The 18,576-nt window shown below is 42.9% G+C and overlaps 1 protein-coding gene across 1 annotated transcript in view; it reads right to left on the minus strand.

Moving 5' to 3' along the window:
• LOC125453044 (FERM, ARHGEF and pleckstrin domain-containing protein 1) overlaps positions 1-18,576 on the minus strand; it is a 262,857-nt gene that overhangs the window by 73,838 nt on the left and 170,443 nt on the right. Inside the window, exons 8-13 of the mRNA XM_048532094.2 lie at positions 13,128-13,275; positions 12,940-13,035; positions 12,663-12,823; positions 10,710-10,778; positions 9,093-9,156; positions 5,902-6,115 (exon numbers count right to left, since the gene is read on the minus strand). Of these exons, the coding sequence (XP_048388051.1) occupies positions 5,902-6,115; positions 9,093-9,156; positions 10,710-10,778; positions 12,663-12,823; positions 12,940-13,035; positions 13,128-13,275 (752 nt within the window). The remainder of the gene's footprint in view (positions 1-5,901; positions 6,116-9,092; positions 9,157-10,709; positions 10,779-12,662; positions 12,824-12,939; positions 13,036-13,127; positions 13,276-18,576) is intronic.

The raw sequence follows: 18,576 nt of genomic DNA on the forward strand, positions 1-18,576 counted from the left end.
ATAGACTCACTTTTAGAGGAGCCTTATGCCAAAAGCTATCCTTCTGATGGAACAATTTGTGTTGGTAAAGTGGTGGAAAGATTATTTATAGTGGAAATTCATAAAAACATTTTGATGGGTTGTAGTGAATAGATTACACGGTATCTACAGAAACAGACTCTTTGGTCCAACTGGTGCATGCTACACGAGTGTATCTATATAGCTTGACCGAATGCTGCAGTCTGCCCGTTAAATGCAGCTAAGTTGTGTTAAGATATGGATTTGTCAAGTGCGAACTGAATGGAGGAACAGGTTTAAAGGGCTGAATAGACTCCTGTCCCCATCATGCAGTATGCAAGCGTTTCGCCTTATTATGCAGCATAAGCTAAACTGTGAGAGAGACTAGTTGGACCAATATTGTTCTTCCCGATACTTATCCTTCATTCAACATCAAGTTAATCTTTCATGATCCAATTCCTGTATGTGGGATCTTACTATGTACAAATCCACTGTTTCCTACCTTCCGACAATGACTACAGTTCAAAAATACTTCATTGGCTGTAACGCACTTTAGGATGGCCTGTGGTCAAGAAGGCACTTTTTAATGTGTTTGTTTTGAAATAATTGGATAAGAATCCCCGAAGGATGGGACAGGACACTGGCTTAGCAGCCCAACAGATACTCCAAATAGTTCAATCAGATGAGATTTAAATCCCAGGAAGCCTGAGATTGGCTAATGGTTGCCCTTCAATGTATTCACTTTGCTGTTTGCTTTGAATTCCTGATCTTCTCTGTTCTGTGACTGAAGATGCTGCACTATGGTTTCCAGAGCATCACCAATACTCTTTTACCTCAGCTGGTCAGTCACTCTTCAGGGGGATAATTAAATCATCTCCACCGCCATGTATGTCAACTGTCTTACTGCAAACCCACCATGACATTCTCAAACAAACTCTTCAATCCAAAAACCTTGAACCAATTTTGCTCCTTTTGAGGGATTCCTCAAAACATCAAGCAACTACAGCATTGATTACTACTTTGGTCAAGTTTAAAGCCCTGACCCAACTGGACAAGTATTCCAGGAACAGAGACAGATGGGAACCATGGCCATCATCATACTTGGCCTGCATTCGATACATCCAAGCTAACCGTAATGTCAGAATGGGATTACAATTATCACCACTGTATAAAGCTAGTAATAAGCCCCATCACCATTAAATGGGCAACAGCGCTGTGCCAAAATGTAGAATACACCCGCCAATCCTCAATGATATACCAGAGCAGCAACTGACAAATGCCAAACCTTTCTCAAAGCCCATGCCTGAATTACTATTACATGCACAACTGTACTCCCAAGGGGTTCAAACTTTATAAGTTTCTACAAGAAGAGAAATGCCAGCTTTTGCCAATTGGCAGGCATCCTACAGTCCTAAGCTTAAACTGTTTTTCCTACATTAAAGATCCCTTCTTGTTTTTCAGTAGCCTGCAACTCACAATCTGAGCAAGTGCACAGTTAATCCTGTTTCCAATCACTGCACTCGGACAGTCTGACTCACTCACTGCATCACACACTCCTGGAACCTGACTACAAATAGTTTATGCACTTTATGCATCTACATTTCCTGAACATTTTGAGGAAAGGCAATGCAACATGGCTGAATTTAGTTTTGGCAATGGGGGCTAGTGAGGAATTGAATAAAAAGGCAAACGGGATAATTTGTTTCCATGCAATAAGTGCTTAATGTAATAATTCGCCTGATTCCAGGCAAAACTAAACAAACTCTTTGTCTATTTAAATAAATCCTCTACAAAATGTAAACCCAGAACTAAAGGGAGATGAGAGATAATGTGAACTGCAGATGCTGGAGAATCCAACATAACGAAGTGTGAAGCTGGATGAACGCAGCAGGCCAAGCAGCATCTCAGGAGCACAAAAGCTAACGTTTCGGGCCTAGACCCTTCATCAGAGAGGGGGATGGGGAGAGGGTTCTGAAATAAATAGGGAGGGGGGGGGGAGGCGGACCGAAGATGGATAGAGGAGAAGATAAGTGGAGAGGAGAGTATAGGTGGGGAGGAGATAGGTCAGTCCAGGGAGGACGGACAGGTCAAGGAGGCGGGATGAGGTTGGTAGGTAGGAAATGGAGGTGCGGCTTGAAGGGAGATGCTTGTTTTTGCATTTCAATGGACATAATAAATAGGAGTTTGCTCCACCATTTAATAAGGTCATGACTAATCTGACTGTAGCCTTAACTCCGTTTTCCTGCCTTTCCCCCTTAACCCTGGTTCGCGCCTATCAAAAATCTGTCTAACCTGGTCACAAATACGTTTAACAATCCAACCTCCATTGCTCTCTATAGAAGAGAATTCCAAGATGTGCTAAGAGAAGAAATCCTTTCTCATCTGCATCTTAAAATGTAAGACTTATCATCTTTAAACTTTAGCCCCAAGGTCTGGATTCCCAATGAGGGGGAGCATCCTCTCAGCATCTACCCGCCTCAAGCCCTGTCACAGTCTTCAGTTTTAATAAGATCTTCGATGCACATCAACCCAACCTGCTCAACCTTTCCCTCATAACAAGACAACCTGCATTCCAGGAATCAGCCCACAGGACCTTCTCAAAAATGCTTCCACTGCAATTACATCCTTTTTTAAGTAAGGAGATTTAATTGGTACACACATGCATCCTACAATGTGGTTGATCAGCTCAACTGGCTGGCTGGGCTTGTTTACAATACGGAACAAAACCAATAATGTGGGTTCAATTCCTGCACCAGCTGAGATTACAACAGAGGACTGTCCTTTCCAATCTCTCCCCTTGCCTGAGGCGGGGTGACCCCCCGGTTAAATCACCACCAGTTATCTCTCTAATGAGAGACTAGTCCAGTAGGACTATAGCTATTTTATTTTATCTTAAAAGAGGAATGATATGATATGCTTTTGCTGTAAACATCTGGGACATTGAAATTTGTTCCCAGTGCATGGTTGTTGTGTATGTAATTAACTTAAATGGTAGCATGGGCGGACTGGAGGTCTATTTTACACTGCACTTAGCATTCATTCTGTCGAGTTGAATTGGAAAGAGTGTGGATTTTGACTGCTGCCAACACACTTTTGCCTGTTAGCGCCTCTTAACATGACGGAACTGATTTTACATCTTACTGCCAGGAGATGCCAGCTTTACAAGTGCTAACACTTGAAATGCAGCTCAGTTCTTTAAGGCTGAAATATTTTTGATTTCGAGAAGATAAATTTAAATTTGATTTTTTTAAAAATTCAGGATGTTTTCTAGAATTGGATTTTTTTTTAAATCAAGAATTTTAATTTTCCTCCCTATGATGCAATATTGGCTGTGCTTTCCAGATCATCCTGCTGTAAAATTCGCTTGGGGACCTGTATTATATATAACAGTGATTAATCTATAACATAACAATGAATATTGTAATCATTTTCAACATAAAGGAATTGCTGTAAATAAATTTTCCATGAACCTCTTTCAAAATTAATGGGCAGTATGGTTTTGGCAGGACTCAACTCTGTCACGATTAATGTAACCTAGTCAGTTTACTAGACTTACAAACTATTGTTCAATTTCGCTCAACTCTCACTATTAAGCTATCAAGTCACTTATTAAAGATTTGTTTACATATATTTATATAATCAAAAACACTCAAAAAAGGTACACAGAATTCCAGACTTCAACCCTCTCTGGATCTCCAACGATTGCTAAACAAATCTAAACCTACCTCAGTCCTGTCTAAATAGTTAACTTCACAAAAAATACACAATGTAAGTTATTTAGAAAGAACAATTCTCTGAACTAACATCAGTCAATGCCATATTCCCTCCATTCTTCCAAATTATTCTGGACATCCATTATCATTAGGTTTATTTAGAACTTGGAAAACGAAGGCAGTTATTTGGCACCTGAATTATCTCACAGTTATCAACCCTTCAAAGTCTAAAACATAACTGAGGTCCAGCTTATTTGAGTTATTCCCGTCGAACATTATGTTGCCATCTGGTAGCATCCATGGAAAAAGAAACAGAGTTAACATTTCTGATGTGACCCTGCTTCAGAACAGTTCTGAAGATTTACATCGGACTCAAAACATTAATTCTGTTGCTCACTCCATGAATGCTGCTGCACCTGCAGAGTTTCTCCAGGATTTTCAGGTTTCCAACAGCTGCAGTACTTTGCGTTTTTGTATCTTGCAGGTGATGCCCAATGCTACACATAGTGGAGAACAGGAAGATACCAACAGTGATAAACAACAGTGTAACTTAACTCAGAGATAGTAAGAACTGCTGATGCTGGAGTCAGTGTAACTTAAGTTATTGCTAGGCTTTGTCCTCGTCATAAATTCCAAAGATAGACTTGTCATAATTGGTACCTCGTCGCCCACAATAGGGATCAAGAGCTGACTTTTTTTGTGCCGATTTGATATTTGACAATCCAATATTGGTCCTGGCTTAACAACTTAACTGAATTGTTTTTGTTTCAAAAATAGCTACACATTGAGCTTTAGCTCTTTTTAACTTTTCTTTTGACTTCCTTAACTATTGTTGTAAACAATAACGCATAATCCACTTCCAATGTGAGTCTTGAACACTAATCCCTGCCAAGATGATTTTAAGATGTTGTGTTTCATTATATATGAGCACTACGCAGTCAGAATCGACTGCAATGTCATCAGTGGCAGATGGCATAATTACAGATGTCATTCTGTTAAACAGAGAGAGCGGAGATTTTATAACAGTATTTGCTGTCTCTCTAGTTTATGCCTGGATAAGTAGTGATGATTGCAGTCCTGTGCTAACGTTAAAAACTGGCTGGAAACTGTTGATCAGAGAATGGACAAGGTCAGGAGACTGTGAAAAATTGCTAACATGTGATGATACCATGTTCAGTCACTGGGCTGCTCTCATCAGGGTCACTAAAACTAATGGAACTGTCCTCTTCCAGTTCCTCCTCTAACTGCAGGCTCCCTAATGAGAAGGTTTTCCTAGGCAACGGTGAGGAGTTTACAGCAATGGGATTCTCCAAAACCAGCAGCTGGCTGAGTGACTGAACTGCCTCTGAGTCAGAGTCGCTGGAATCTGTCCCACTGCTGGTGGACCCGTCCATCACCTGACTCACTGCTGCGTGGTCCGTGAGGCCAGCTGGGAACAGACTCTGAATTGGCGGACTTGGCCTTGTTAAGGCAGCAGGGGAAAGGCTGTTGGCCACAGATCCACCCTCTGAATGTAGCACTCTAGGTGAGCCCAGTCTGCGCTGGATACCTGCCCTGTATTCATTCAGTGGAGTAGAGGCCATATGGCTGAGGATAAATGGATCGGTCTCTGACCTGTTCCGGTTGCTGTAAACCCTCAGTCTATGTGCTGGGCTTAAAACAGTGGAATAGCTATTATAATCATGGTGGCTGTGTGCATGGCTGTCTGTATTTTCTGGTCTATACCTACAGTGGCCATTCTGTACAATAGAGCCCTTGGATCCTGCTTTGTTAACACTGATATTGGGACTGGACCCTTTAGGGGACAGACTTATTGGAGAAGCTGAAGGACTACAGCTTTCTGATCCTCGAAATACCTCACGAAGCAAGGAGCTGTGTCTGGGCATTGGAGGTGTCCTCCTACTGTAGAAGGACAATTGGGCCAGTTCCTCATCCATCAACTCTTCCCTTATATGGAGTGGAGAATCCTCAAATCGGAAATCAGGAGAGCCCCTATATCTACGGCGAGCCACGCCTTCATCCATTTCCCCAAGGTATTCGCTGCTGCTAAACTCATCCTCATAATTGTCATTTGTTTTTGACCGCGACCTGTTGATCCACCCTCTGATCAAGTCATGCTCACTATCTATATCACTGCAGTCAATGTAAGGAATGGAAGAGCTGCTTCCATGAGCTGCTCGAGATGCTGGACCTGCATTCTGTGGCTCCCGTTGGGTCTTCGGTTGGTGAACATTGTCCCTCATGGTGTCCTCTTGTATGTCCCTCCTCGGGCTGCCGGATGGTGATGCACTCTTCTGCTCAACCCTGTCTTTATCTGTTGTCTGGGAGACTCCCAGATCCTTCCTTGGGCTAGGAGACGGTGCTCCAGTTGATGCTGACCGCTCCCCAAAAGAAAGACTACCGCTCTGCAAAGATAAGAGACATCTTGGAAACAAGTAATCAGTAAAAATACTTCAGCTGAACTTTTACTCTCAAAACCCTCAGCGATTTCTTTCATCTAGTTCTGAAAGAACAGAATATAAAGGCAGTCAGTCTGATCAATATACTATTCAATACGATCACAGCTGATCTTCAGCTTCAAACCCAGTTTCCTGCCCACTCCCCACATCCCATCATTCCCTGGAAACCAAGATCTCTCCACCCCCAGTCTTGAATATATTCAACAAGGGCGTAGCCACCGTCCTCTGTGGTAACAGAGTTTCAAAGATTCATCAGCCCCTGAAGAAATAATTCCGTGTCTCAGTCAGAAATGATTGGTTCCTAATCCTGAGTAGCAACTAACACTAAGCTAAGGGATGTAAAGTACATTTCAGTACTTCATTCTTCCTCAAGGGAGATCCTTGTTGTTTATGGATTGTTTAATCATGGGTTGTGGCTTCAATGTCACTGAGGGACATGGCTAGCTAGCAAGGGTCTGAAAACCCCCATGGCCACAAAATGGATGGCACGCATTCTGCTATAGTTACTCAAGAGCACAATGCTGTGGTTATCTAGCCAATGAGTGAAGCAACAGCCCTTCACATCTCACCCACTACTCCTCCACCAGCCCCCCAGCCCACTCCAGTACCTCACTTAAAAAGTCATTACTCACAAACAGGTTATGACATTGAAACTATTCGCCCTACATCAACACTTGTGCCTTCCAACAGGATGACGTCAGTAATGCCCAGGGTCTCTCAGATGTAAGTGCAATGCTTTAACTTTGGCCAAGGTCAGCGAACTCAACACAGACCAGGGATGAAAAGTTCCTCGCTCTGTCTGCTCAGTTCATTTTTCACTTGGCTTCTGCCCATTAGGAAATAAGCAACAGAAATGAGCTAACAGAAAGAACTTGTCTTAATGTTTTTTGCGAAGTGTTTTGGCTTTAATAACTCTGCAATGCCAGCAATACACAATGATCATCAGTCTATCCGAAGACAGCTAGTATGGATTCTGAATTCAATTCAGAAACTTTCCGTCTCAGTGGCAGATCAATTCACAATATTTAATTAATCGCACCTCCCTGCTCTTCCTCCATTATCCTCCATCGGTTCTCCAAAACAGACACTTTGCAGCCCTAGTATCCTACTTCACCCTGAAGTAAGCTATTAAACATGTAGCAATGTTATCACAACACCAGCTTTCACCTTCATAACACGGCCTGTCTCCACCTCTACCTTGGCTCATCTGATACTGAAACACTCAAAGCTATCTTTGTTACCTCCAGGCGTGACAATTCCGATGTTCTGCTGTCTACTCTCTCTCAGTGCACCACTGAAAATTTCACCTTGGCCCAAACTCTGCTGCCTGTGTCCTATTTTGTACCAAGTCCTGGTTCCTCCCTGTGCAACTTGACCTACATGGGGTCCCAGTTTGACAATGCCCCAGTTTTAAAATGCTCAACCCTTGTTTTCAAATCTTTCTTTGGCAACATCTTTTCTATACCTGTAGCCTCATCCTTCCACAATCACTTCCCTCCAATTCCGACACCTGACACAGCTCCAGTGTTGGAAGGCGTGTCTTAAACGTCCTTGGGCCGAAGTTCTAGAATTCCACCCCAAAACTCCTTGACCTCTTTCACCAATTCTAGATGCTCTTTCAAATATATTTCTTTCACCAATCCTAATACCTTTGTATGTGGCTCAGTCTCTAATTTGGTCTGATAACACTCCCGTGAAGTGCCTTGGGATTTTTTTTTAATGGCACTAAAAACACCATACAAATGCAAACAATTGTTGGCCTCAACCTGGCACTCCCACCACAAGGGGCCATCGGCTGGTGATGGGAACTTGGCTGCTCTTCTATCTCTCGCTCTCCCTATTAATGAAGCTGGAGGTCAACTACCTTAACATTGGATGGTGACTGAAGTGGGAACTTGATGTGTGACCCACTCCCATATAAATTAGTGTACTGAAGAAACAGAACTCTCTGAGCCAAATTTCCAGGGGGGTGGAAAATGAATGATTTGGTATAGGCACAGTATATCAAATCCAGCGCTCTCACGACTGGAACTGTTCCATATTTTGGACGTGTACAGATTGTGGATGGTGTTGCTCTGGCTGTGGGCAGTTCAGGTCAAGCCAGATGCAGTGAGGTCAAGGCTGCCTTTCAGTACGAGATAGAGCGGTAAAGCGAGGCATCAGAGCCAGCAAGTAGTGTAGAGCCACGCTGCACCTATGTAGCAAGTAGCAGAATTGTCCAGGTATGTCTTTTTTGACTCAATTAAAACTGTTGTGTGGAAAAAAATTTTAAATGCCGAATTCTTGGATACTGGCCATTTTTGGGATGGCAAAATTTATGGTACTCTTCCTATATTTTGAAAAAACTGAAGTATGATACAATCGAATATTGTACACAAGAGTTTTTTTTGACAAGAGCCACTTGTGATTTATAACTGCTTCCATGAACAAGCAAAGCTCAAAGATTACAGGCAAACAACAGTGAATGAAGCCATTTGTCCCTTCCTACCTGTTCTTTGAAAGGGATTTCGAACTAGTCTCACTCTCTTTTCCCCATAGCTCTGTAACTTCTCCCGTTTCAAGTATTTATCCAACGCCCTTTGAGAGTTACGAGTGAACCTGTTTCCAACTTGACCTTGCGGGCAGCACATTTGCAATCGTTAACGTCTCTTGGGCTCTTGTGCCAATTATCTTAAATCTACGGCCTTTGGCTACTAACTCTTCTGCCAACGGAAACAAATTTCTCCTTATTTCACATTCTTCTTTAAAAAGCAGATTGCCTGCTGTCTGCTAGACTGTTCCATGTCTTGTGTCAGAACTGACCAACCCGTAATCACAGCACATTCCTCCCATGTCACGAACATTTGAGTGGAAATTCTTTTCAAATAAACAGTCCTCCACTGAAATAGACAACTTTTCTAGAAAATAAACTTGATTTACTGACTTGTTTTGGCACCAGTGACGGATGTTCAGGCAAACTTTGGATGGATCGCATTTTACTATGTTTCCTGAAAATGAAATGAAGGGTAAGATGAGTATGCAGCAGTATTAGCGACAACGATTAATCTGAATAACTAACTCATTTCTACACACACACACCCCAGAAATAAGTATTAGTGACGGGCGAAAATGTTAACGAGTAAAGCCAAGTGCAGAAATCACCACTCCCCACGGCATGATTCTGGTTTGAGACACTCAAGTGCGTCCATGCGCTGCTGACACTCCCACAGTTGAGCAGTGGAGCAAGACAGAGTTAAAGAACAACAATAAACAGAACAGAGGAGAAAGGAACACAGGTTAAAAGAGAACAATGAGAGGATGAGTGAGAGAGAAGAGCAGGAAAAAAACAGAAATGGATACAATTCTTGCAGCACAATTGACCTCATTCCCTCAGTGTTTTAATGAGCATCAAGGTCATAAGAAATAGGGGATACATCTGGCCATTCAGTCATTTGAGCCTTTTTCAATATTTGATAATATCATGGCTGATCTTCTGCCTCAATTCCATTTGCCCTCGATCCCCATATCCCATCATTCACTTAATGCCTAAAAAATCAATCAATCTCAATCTTGAATATTCTCAAATGAGTGAGCTCTGGGGAAGAGAATTCCAAAGATTGAGAAGTGCTCTGAGATTAGCTGGAAGGCAGACTCCACATGGGAATACTCTGATACATCCACACTGTTTCAAACACTGTCCCCTACATTTCCAGCTCTAACTACTTAAAGTATCATTAGCTTGTCTCATCAAACAAGAAATTATTCATGGTTTGTTGTTAATTCTAAAAGTTTATTCTTTTTATTGACTGTGGATTATCTGTGTTTAGACTGTAGAACAATGACAGTGACCAATTATCTTTCTGTATCAATTCACTATTAGAAACTTATTTACAACTCTCATGCACTACTGCACACAAGGAGATGTCGTATTGGTGCCAAAATGCAACAAAGGCATCTAATATGAAAATAATAGAAAATATTCCCCAGGTCACATAGCATCCATGGAGAGAGTAATATGCATTTATAAGTGCCATTAGGGAGTAAAGCATTACAGAAGTAATTATTCAACAAGGTTTGAAACTGAACAACAGAGAAAGAGAGCTATTAGAAGACTAAAGGCTTGGCCAGACAGGTAGGTGTTGAGGTGCACCTTAAAAAGAGGACAGAGAGAGATGAGGGAGAGATGAGAAAGATGAAGAGAATTAGGGAGGGAATTTCAGACCTTACAGCCTTGACATCTGAAAGTATAGCTATCACTGAGAGACTGCTGGGATCAAGAGAGGCAGAGTTAGAAGGGCAGAATTCTCCGAAAGTACCAGGGAGGTACAAAGAGGAGAAAGGCAATGTTTAATTTTGATCGAAACTGGAAATTTTGACATGGTTCTTCTCTGTCCTTAGACGCTGCCCAATTTTGTTGCAAGACCGGCAGCATTTTTCTTTTGGCAACTGCAAATCATTTCAACTAGTTTTAGTGATCGTTTTCCTGACTTTGCTGGTTCTGACAGGATAAAGGCGCGTGAGTGAATGGAACAATGGTAGCATAGATTAAAAAAAAACACACCTTTCAAACTGTATCTTTTTGTACCCTCCTTCTTTAACATAATCCAGGAGCTGCTTCTGAGTTCTCCCACTAGAATAAAGAAAAAAGGGTTACTCAGAAGACTGTGTTCTTCCTGTGACCCGAGAGCTTGAGTGAGCCCTGGGGCCCACCGTGGATCTCGAGGGGCTGGGATCTAGCACGAGCGGCGATCACCGGTGATGGATGGCGAGGGTTCGCATGGGTTGGCGGCAGCGGTGATGTGGTGGTCAGGACCAAAGCCTTGCAAGCAGCGGTGAAGTCTTGTGAGTACGGGTGGGTGTTAGCCCAGTGAGGGTGAAAGCGTCTGTAGACCCATGGCTCAAGAACAGGCTGTAATGTTTGACATTTTGACTTTATTTCTCTGTTTTTCTATTTTTATGCTAAGAAGAGTGTAGTGCTGAATTTATTTCTTAATTTCTCTAATTCTGTAACTGAGATTTTGTGCCTAGCTACTTTGTGCCTAAGATGAAGCAGTGTGTGGCAACACTGTACACTCTTCATTGTATTCTTGTACCTCATTTATGACAATAAAACCTAAATTTAAATCTAGAAGTGCATGTGGGTTTTTGCTGCAATTAGTATGGGTTTCAGTTCTCCAGATGGAGAATTAGCCCCTTATGTTTCTGCTAGGTCTCCCTTCGTAATTCTGTAAATATTCTCTCTTCGGGTAACTTTTTAATTCTTTGAAAGCCATGACTAGCTCTGAATCCACTAACTTCATTAACAAAAAATGCATATCTTCAGACCACATTGCTTTCCATCACCTTGAATTAATCAGTTTCCTGTCATTCTCAGCCCTTCCACTAACAGGAACAGTTTCTTCCCATCTGCTCTGTCCAGACTTTGCAACTGCTTGTAAACCTGGATTATCTCGCTTTTCTCCACTGGGGAAAGCCCAATCAATCGTAACTGAAGCTCCTCATTGCTAGGAATATTTATCCAATCCCCGCTGTAAGTTGTTATTGGGATTACATCTACTGCTCTTTCAGACAACACATTCCAGATCATAACTCAGAAATTCTCCCCTCTCCCTCTCTTGTTTCTTTTCCCAATCATCTTTTCCCTGCATCTTCTTGTTACTGACCAGCGCCCCCCCCCCCATTCCTGTCACTGCAGATAGTTTCGCTTTATTTACTCTGTCACGATCCTTCATGATTTTGAAGATCTTTCTGAGATGGCTACCTCACCTTCACTGCTTGAAAGGTAAAAATCCCGTCTTCTCCATTTTCTGGGCAGGGAGGTGAAAGTTGAGCAAAGGGATAAAAAATCCTTGTCTACTGCTCTTGGGCCTAGTCTCAGAGAGGTCTTTGAATCAGCTAGTGTAAGAAACCTAAACACTTGGAGGGAACAGAAAATATTTGCACTTATCAGAAGTGTTGTTCGTGATCACCACACACTTAAAAACTATTCAAGTACTTTTGAAGAGTAGACACTGTTGTGATGTAGGAAATGCAGCAGCGAATTTGCACACAGAAAGCTCCCACAAACAACAATGATAATGGCCAGGTAATGTGCTTTAATTATGTTGACTGAGGGATAAGTGTTATCCTAGGACATTTGGGATAACTCTGTGCCCTTTGTTGAGACAGTAAGTGCAGGATCCTTTACATTTATCGGAGAGGGCTAATGGACCCTTGCTTTTAACACCTCATCCAAAAGATCTGACAATGCAGCACACCATAAGTACAGCACTCAAGTGTCAGCCCCAGTTTTAGTGTTGAAGTCCTGGAGTGGGACTTGAACCAGGACAGCCTGAGGTGGGAGCGTTACCAACTGAAACACAACGGGAATAGCATGAGACACGGTCCATTAAAAGGAGAAAAAGTTTGGAAAATAACAAGATCCCTCACCAGAACACAATCAGTTGAACAGAACAAACGCACGATATAAATTAAAATACCATTGAAGATCTGGAGGAATGTAGAATTTGATTACCTAAATCTGAAAGAGGACCCTCGACTGAATAGGATGGGCTTGGGTTTTGGTTTGGGTTCTTCCAACAGTCGGAAGAAGGCATGATACTCAACACAAATCTTCCAGAAAGCCTTGCAGGAATCACGACTGGCCATAGAAAATTCCAAGGTGTCCTGGCAGGACTGCAACAGCAAGACAGAAAGGCAAACATCATCTCGCACTCACTCAGTTGTAAATGACAATAACAGGTAACAAAGCAGAAAGGAGCTACACGGCCTCTGGGTAAGAACACACTCACGTTCATTTCTGGGCGAAATTTAATCAGAAAGCGTTTCCTCTTAAAGCTCAGCTTGCGAACCTTGGCCCAATTGAATGAGTTGATTTTATTGTTACCCTGCACCAGAAATATGAAGGGCTCAGTTTAATTCTGACTAAGACAAATGGCCCAAGCTACATTTTGTTAGATTTGTATTTAACAACCATTACCTGGAAAACTATGATCCCAGCATGGGACACAGACAGGTTGATCTTTGTGCCCTCTCTGTCCTTTGCACAATGCTGCCGAATCCCATACATTTCTAATCTTCTGGCGATCTCAAGGAGCTGATAGTCAGAAGCAGCAGGCGTGTGCCCACTTTGGGGTAAGGAGGAGGGGTAAAGAGAACATCTTACAATTTCAGAGCATGTTAAACTGTCAATTTCAATTGTGCATTCAGTCCAACACACCGCCCGCCAACTCTCTCACAACCCAGGCTCCAAACCTCCAGTATTTTATTCTGTCAGTACTCACTTCAGCAGAATTGCTCCTTCGCTTCTTTTGCAAGGCTGGGCAAAGACTATCCACCAGGGAGGGCACAAGCCAGCAAAGACAGCGATTCCTATTTTCCTGTCTCAGAATTTGGGTGTCCAAGTGACAACTTGCATTTATACAGCACTCTCAACATAGTAACATATCCGAGGTTAAAGGGTCCCTCGCCAAGCTTAATAATGTCATGGACACTTGGGCAGTTTAACTCATCATCCCTTTGTTTTCACAGGTACCCAGCGAAGCCAGGCCTCCATTTTTAAATTCTCATTCTTATTTTTAATTTTAAATTGTCTTTCATGGGCTGCCCTCTCTCTCTCTACTCTAACTTCTTCCAGTCCAATAAGCCTCGGAGATCTGTGCTCTTCCAGTCATTAATTGCAGACATTTTACAATTGAAAAGTTAGAATGTCTGCAGATTCTCTTCTGTAGAGGACCTGTGTACAGTATGGAGTCGAGTTTCACAGACTGAGTGTCCTGCATGCCTCTCAGATTTCAGAGCTTCTGGCAAGCTAACAGCTTTATCTGGGTGCGAACGGATTGTCCAATTTTGAGGGTGAGCAAGTCATAGTTGTAACAACAACTGGCATTTAGACAGAACCTTTAATATAGTAAAATAGCCCAGGACAAACAAAATTCAACACTGAGCCACACAGACGTCAGGCAACGTGACCTCAGTCATGGTTGAAGTAGCAGATTTAAAGAACGCCTTAAAGCAGGAGAGGGAGGCAGAGAGATTTAGGGAGGGAACTCCCCAGTTTAGGGCCCGGGCTGCTGAAGCTATTGCTGCCAATAGAGGAGCAATGAAAATCATAGCAAAGGGCTGGAAGTGGACGAGGGCAGAACTCAGAACGCAACCTAAAAGGGCAAAGTCCAATGCGAATGCTCCATTCTGATTAGTCCGCTTACACTCTTTTTCAACAGGACAGGAACGTCTGGGTCAGCAATCACTGTCCATCCCTAATTGCCCTGGAGAAGGGGTATTGAGCTGCGTTCTTAAATCACTGCAATCTACTGGGAGCAGAGAAACCCACGGTACTGTTAAGGAAAGGAATTCCCATATTTTGACCGAGCAAAAAGCAAAGGACTGGCAATGACATCACATGTTGGGATAGTGTAAGGCTTGGAGGGGAACTCACAGCGAGTGGCGCTTGCACGCATCTACTCGGCTCCTCCTTCGAGGTGGTGAAGGTCACAGGTTTGGACAGTGTTGTCGAAGGATGCATCCTGTAGTAATATACTCTGCTGTCATTGTAGATCAGTGATGAAGGGACTGAAGTTTGTATGTGGTGTCAATCAAGCAGGCTGCTCTGTCCTGAATGATGTTAAACTTACAGAGTGATCTTGGAGCTACACTCATGCAAGTGGAGAGCATGCCATTAAACTGACAGGTGGTGATCTATTCACTGCAGAACTCCTGACCTCTGACCTGCTCTTATAGCCACAATATTTATATGGCTGGTCCGGTTCAGTTTCTAGTCAATGTAAATCCCTCAGTATGCTGGTAACTGGGAATTCAGTTATGGCAATGCCGGTGAATGTCAAGGGGCGATGATTTGATTCTATCTTGTTGGAAATGGTCATTGCCTTGCATTTATGTGGTGCTTATGCGGCTTGTCACTATCACTTTAAGCCAGGTCTCGCTGTGTATGAACACGGACAGCTTCAGCGTCTGAAGAGTCATAAATAGCGCTGCATATTGTGCAGTCATCAGCAAGCATCCTGACTTCTGACCTTACGGAAGAAAGGTCATTTTTGAAGGAATGAAATCAATGGGGTGGAGGACACTACCCTGCAGAACAGTGGGGTTCTTCAGAACAGCAATGTCCCCTAGCTCTGCACCAAGAGGTCTGTGCTCAAATTCACCAGCTCCAGAGGTGCATAATAACATCTCTGACCAGGCTGATCAGAAATATCTACCATGAGGAACTCCTGAAGAGATGTCCTGCAGCTGAAATGATGACCTCGATAACCACAGGCTTTGTATCTGTAAGACTCCAAGCTGCATGATAGCTCAATTCTCTCTAAGAGCACATCACGACAGGTCAGTCATCTTCTAACTATTCTTGATCCTGCTGTTTATACCAGTTTGGGCTATTTCATGAAATGTAATTTCCATTCAAACATTTGAATTTTTAAAAAATTTTTACAGCAGGCACCCGCAAATCGAATTGATTTTTTGAGTTTTTCCATTTATCAGTTCATTGCTTTGTGAAACAGTGTGACTGCAGAAATTCGGCTAGGATATTTAAAAGGACCTCATTAATTTTACTGCTAACATTTAAACATTACCTTTGCCTCAAATAAAATCACATCACATCTCTCACCATTTGGTGTGATGCATGTATCAAATCAAATTCCTGGGATCCCACAGTTCCACGTGCTTCCAGAGCTAGCCTTAAGCAAATCCCACACAAAATATGCTTTCTTTCGTATTCAGATAATGAAATCCATGCTGCAAATTTAACCTCCAGGATGAAGCTGGTAGTGGAAAGGGCTAGTGACATGACAAAAAAAAAGCCTCACCTTTTGTCAATATTAAAACGGGAGGCCATTCAGGCCAGCAAGCTAGTTCCAGCATTCAAAGTATGGCTGGTCTGTATCTTTATTCAATCTACCTGCTTTAGTTCTAATATTTTTAACACTCCTGCATAACAAAGATTCACTCTCCTGTTTCCGCCCTAGCTCTGAAACCTTCCACAACTCAAGAATGCAGAGCACTGATGCTCATTTTCAAGGAGTCTTGTTTTTATTCTCCTCTGGGTGGCACGGTGGCTCAGTGGCTAGCCCTGCTGCCTCAAAGCACCAGGGACTCGGGACTAAGGATTCCACCTTTAGGCAACTGTCTGCGTGGTTTGCAAGTTCTCCCAATGTCTGTGTGGGTTTCCTCTGGTTGCTCCGGTTTCCTCCCACAGCCCAAAGGTGCGCAGGTTGGATGCATTGGCCATGATAAATTGCCCATTGTGCAGGCTAGGTGGATTAACCATGGAAAAAGCACGGTTACATGGAGAGGGCAGGGGAATGGGTCTCTGGGGATTCTCTCTGCAGAGGGTCGGTGTGGACTCATTGGCAAAATGGCCTGATTCCCCACTGTAGGGATGTTATGATTCTTGCACTTACTCAACTGACAACATCAAGAGGTAAGGAATTTTCTGACAATAAAACATAAGTTCCATTAAGAGTTTGATAAACTGGTAGCAGTCTCGCAGTTGGGGATTTTTTACACGTGGCTCCCTCAGGACAAAGGCCTGGATTTTCCCCACGAAGGGCAGGCTTTGCTTCAAGGTGAAAATGGCAGACCAACCAAAACATTGGAAGTCCTGCCCCCGAAATTGACAGAAATGTTTCACAAACCACGTGCACATTTTATGGCGGCTGCCGGCCATTTCATTCATCAGCTGCCTCCACATCTGTGTGGCTTTGGTAGCCCAGGAATGTGACATCCAAAGTGTGCACAGTAGGCCTGGAGAACAACAGCGTCTGTACTTCACGCACATTTTTGGATAGCCAACTATGGTCCAGAGACACCTTTGGGGAGATTAGGTGACTGGGGGAAGTACGATGCATTTTGGAATGGGTAAAAGTAGGCAAAAATATCTGTAAACAGTGTATAAACTAATTTTAATCGTTAACAGACCTGTCAAAATTAATTGCAAAGAGGACATATAGAAAGAAACTAACAAGGCAATGAGCAGTCTCTTTTTGAAATTTGTCCATGAGATATGGCTTTTGCTGGCTGGGTCAGCATTCACGGCCCATCCCCTACTGAAGTCAAAGAGAAAAAAGTCAAACTTCAACAACATTACTGGGAGCCTGGAGTCATGGGAAAGCCAGACCAGACAAGGACAGCAGACATCCTTCCCTGAAAGACATTAGGGAACCAAATGGGTTTCTACAACAATGATCGCCATTAGACTTTTCATTCTAGGTTCTTTAAGCTGTATGCAAATTTCACACTCAGCCCACGCTGGGATTTGAACCTACATCCTCAGAACATTGGCTTGGTGCTCAGGATTACTCATCTAGTGACATCCTTATCCTGTCCTTTTAAATCATTGAAATAAGAGCCTGGGGTGTTAACAAAAAATCATTGTTTGGTCTTTCATGCTGCCTGTTGAAAGATTGTTACACGCTCTTTGAAAAAGGCCTAAAAATGAATCCCAATGTTTGTTGTTATAAGGGATTATGTTTTCAAATGAAAAGTTTATTGCTAAAAGGATGATATAGTTGAACAAATGTAAATGTAGTACATTTCTAGAGCATAGAACAGTACAGCCCAGTACAGGCCCTTCGGCCCATGATGTTGTGCTGACCTATTATCCTCCTCTAAGATCAAACTACCCTGCATACCATATATTTTACTATGATCCATGTGCCTACCTACAAGTTGCTTAAATAGCCCCAATGTATCTTTCACAAATAAATATGCTTTTTCAATACAGTAATTTATTTTGGAACTTTATTTTACAGAACTTTATTTAATACCAGTTTTGCATGGGTCCTGAGGTCTATCGATTATGGATACTGGGTACATGGCATGTGTAAGGAAAAAGACGGTGGTAGGTGGGACATGAGTTAACATGACCTGGCCCAGGACAGCATTGGGCTATAATGGAACACAGGGATTTGGGGCAGAGCAGAGGGCGATAAATTGGAATGTGTTTACACAATGTCCATAAGGGTGGTTAGAGGGGCATAGAGGCCATAAAAAGTCATGTTGAGGGTAGAAGGGCATAGGTTGGCATCAGAGATAGGAAAGGCATGGTGGAGTTGGTACAGGGGCACCTTTTCAATAACGGCTTATGCAGAGTCATTCGGATTAGGTGAAGGAGCATTGTTTGACATGGAAGGTACAAAGGACCGTGGTTTGCAGATATAAAGGCATATGGTAGCCTGTGGTATAAGTGGTTATGGGCTGGGTGGAGGGCATGAGATGGTGTGATGAGGCACAGGGAGTGAATGGGAGCAGTAGGGAGTTGAGAGGGCTAGAGGTATGTTTTCCTGAAGCATCAACATAGTGCAAGTGCACAGAGACTAGCCTCTCCCCACGCTTGTCTCCACAGCTTCTAACCCCCTTCTCACATCCAAGGGCCACCTGCCCTTAGTTCTAACATAGCCTGCCACCCCAGG

The sequence above is a fragment of the Stegostoma tigrinum genome, chromosome 6 (genome assembly GCF_030684315.1).
Source record: "Stegostoma tigrinum isolate sSteTig4 chromosome 6, sSteTig4.hap1, whole genome shotgun sequence".
NCBI lineage: Eukaryota > Metazoa > Chordata > Chondrichthyes > Orectolobiformes > Stegostomatidae > Stegostoma > Stegostoma tigrinum.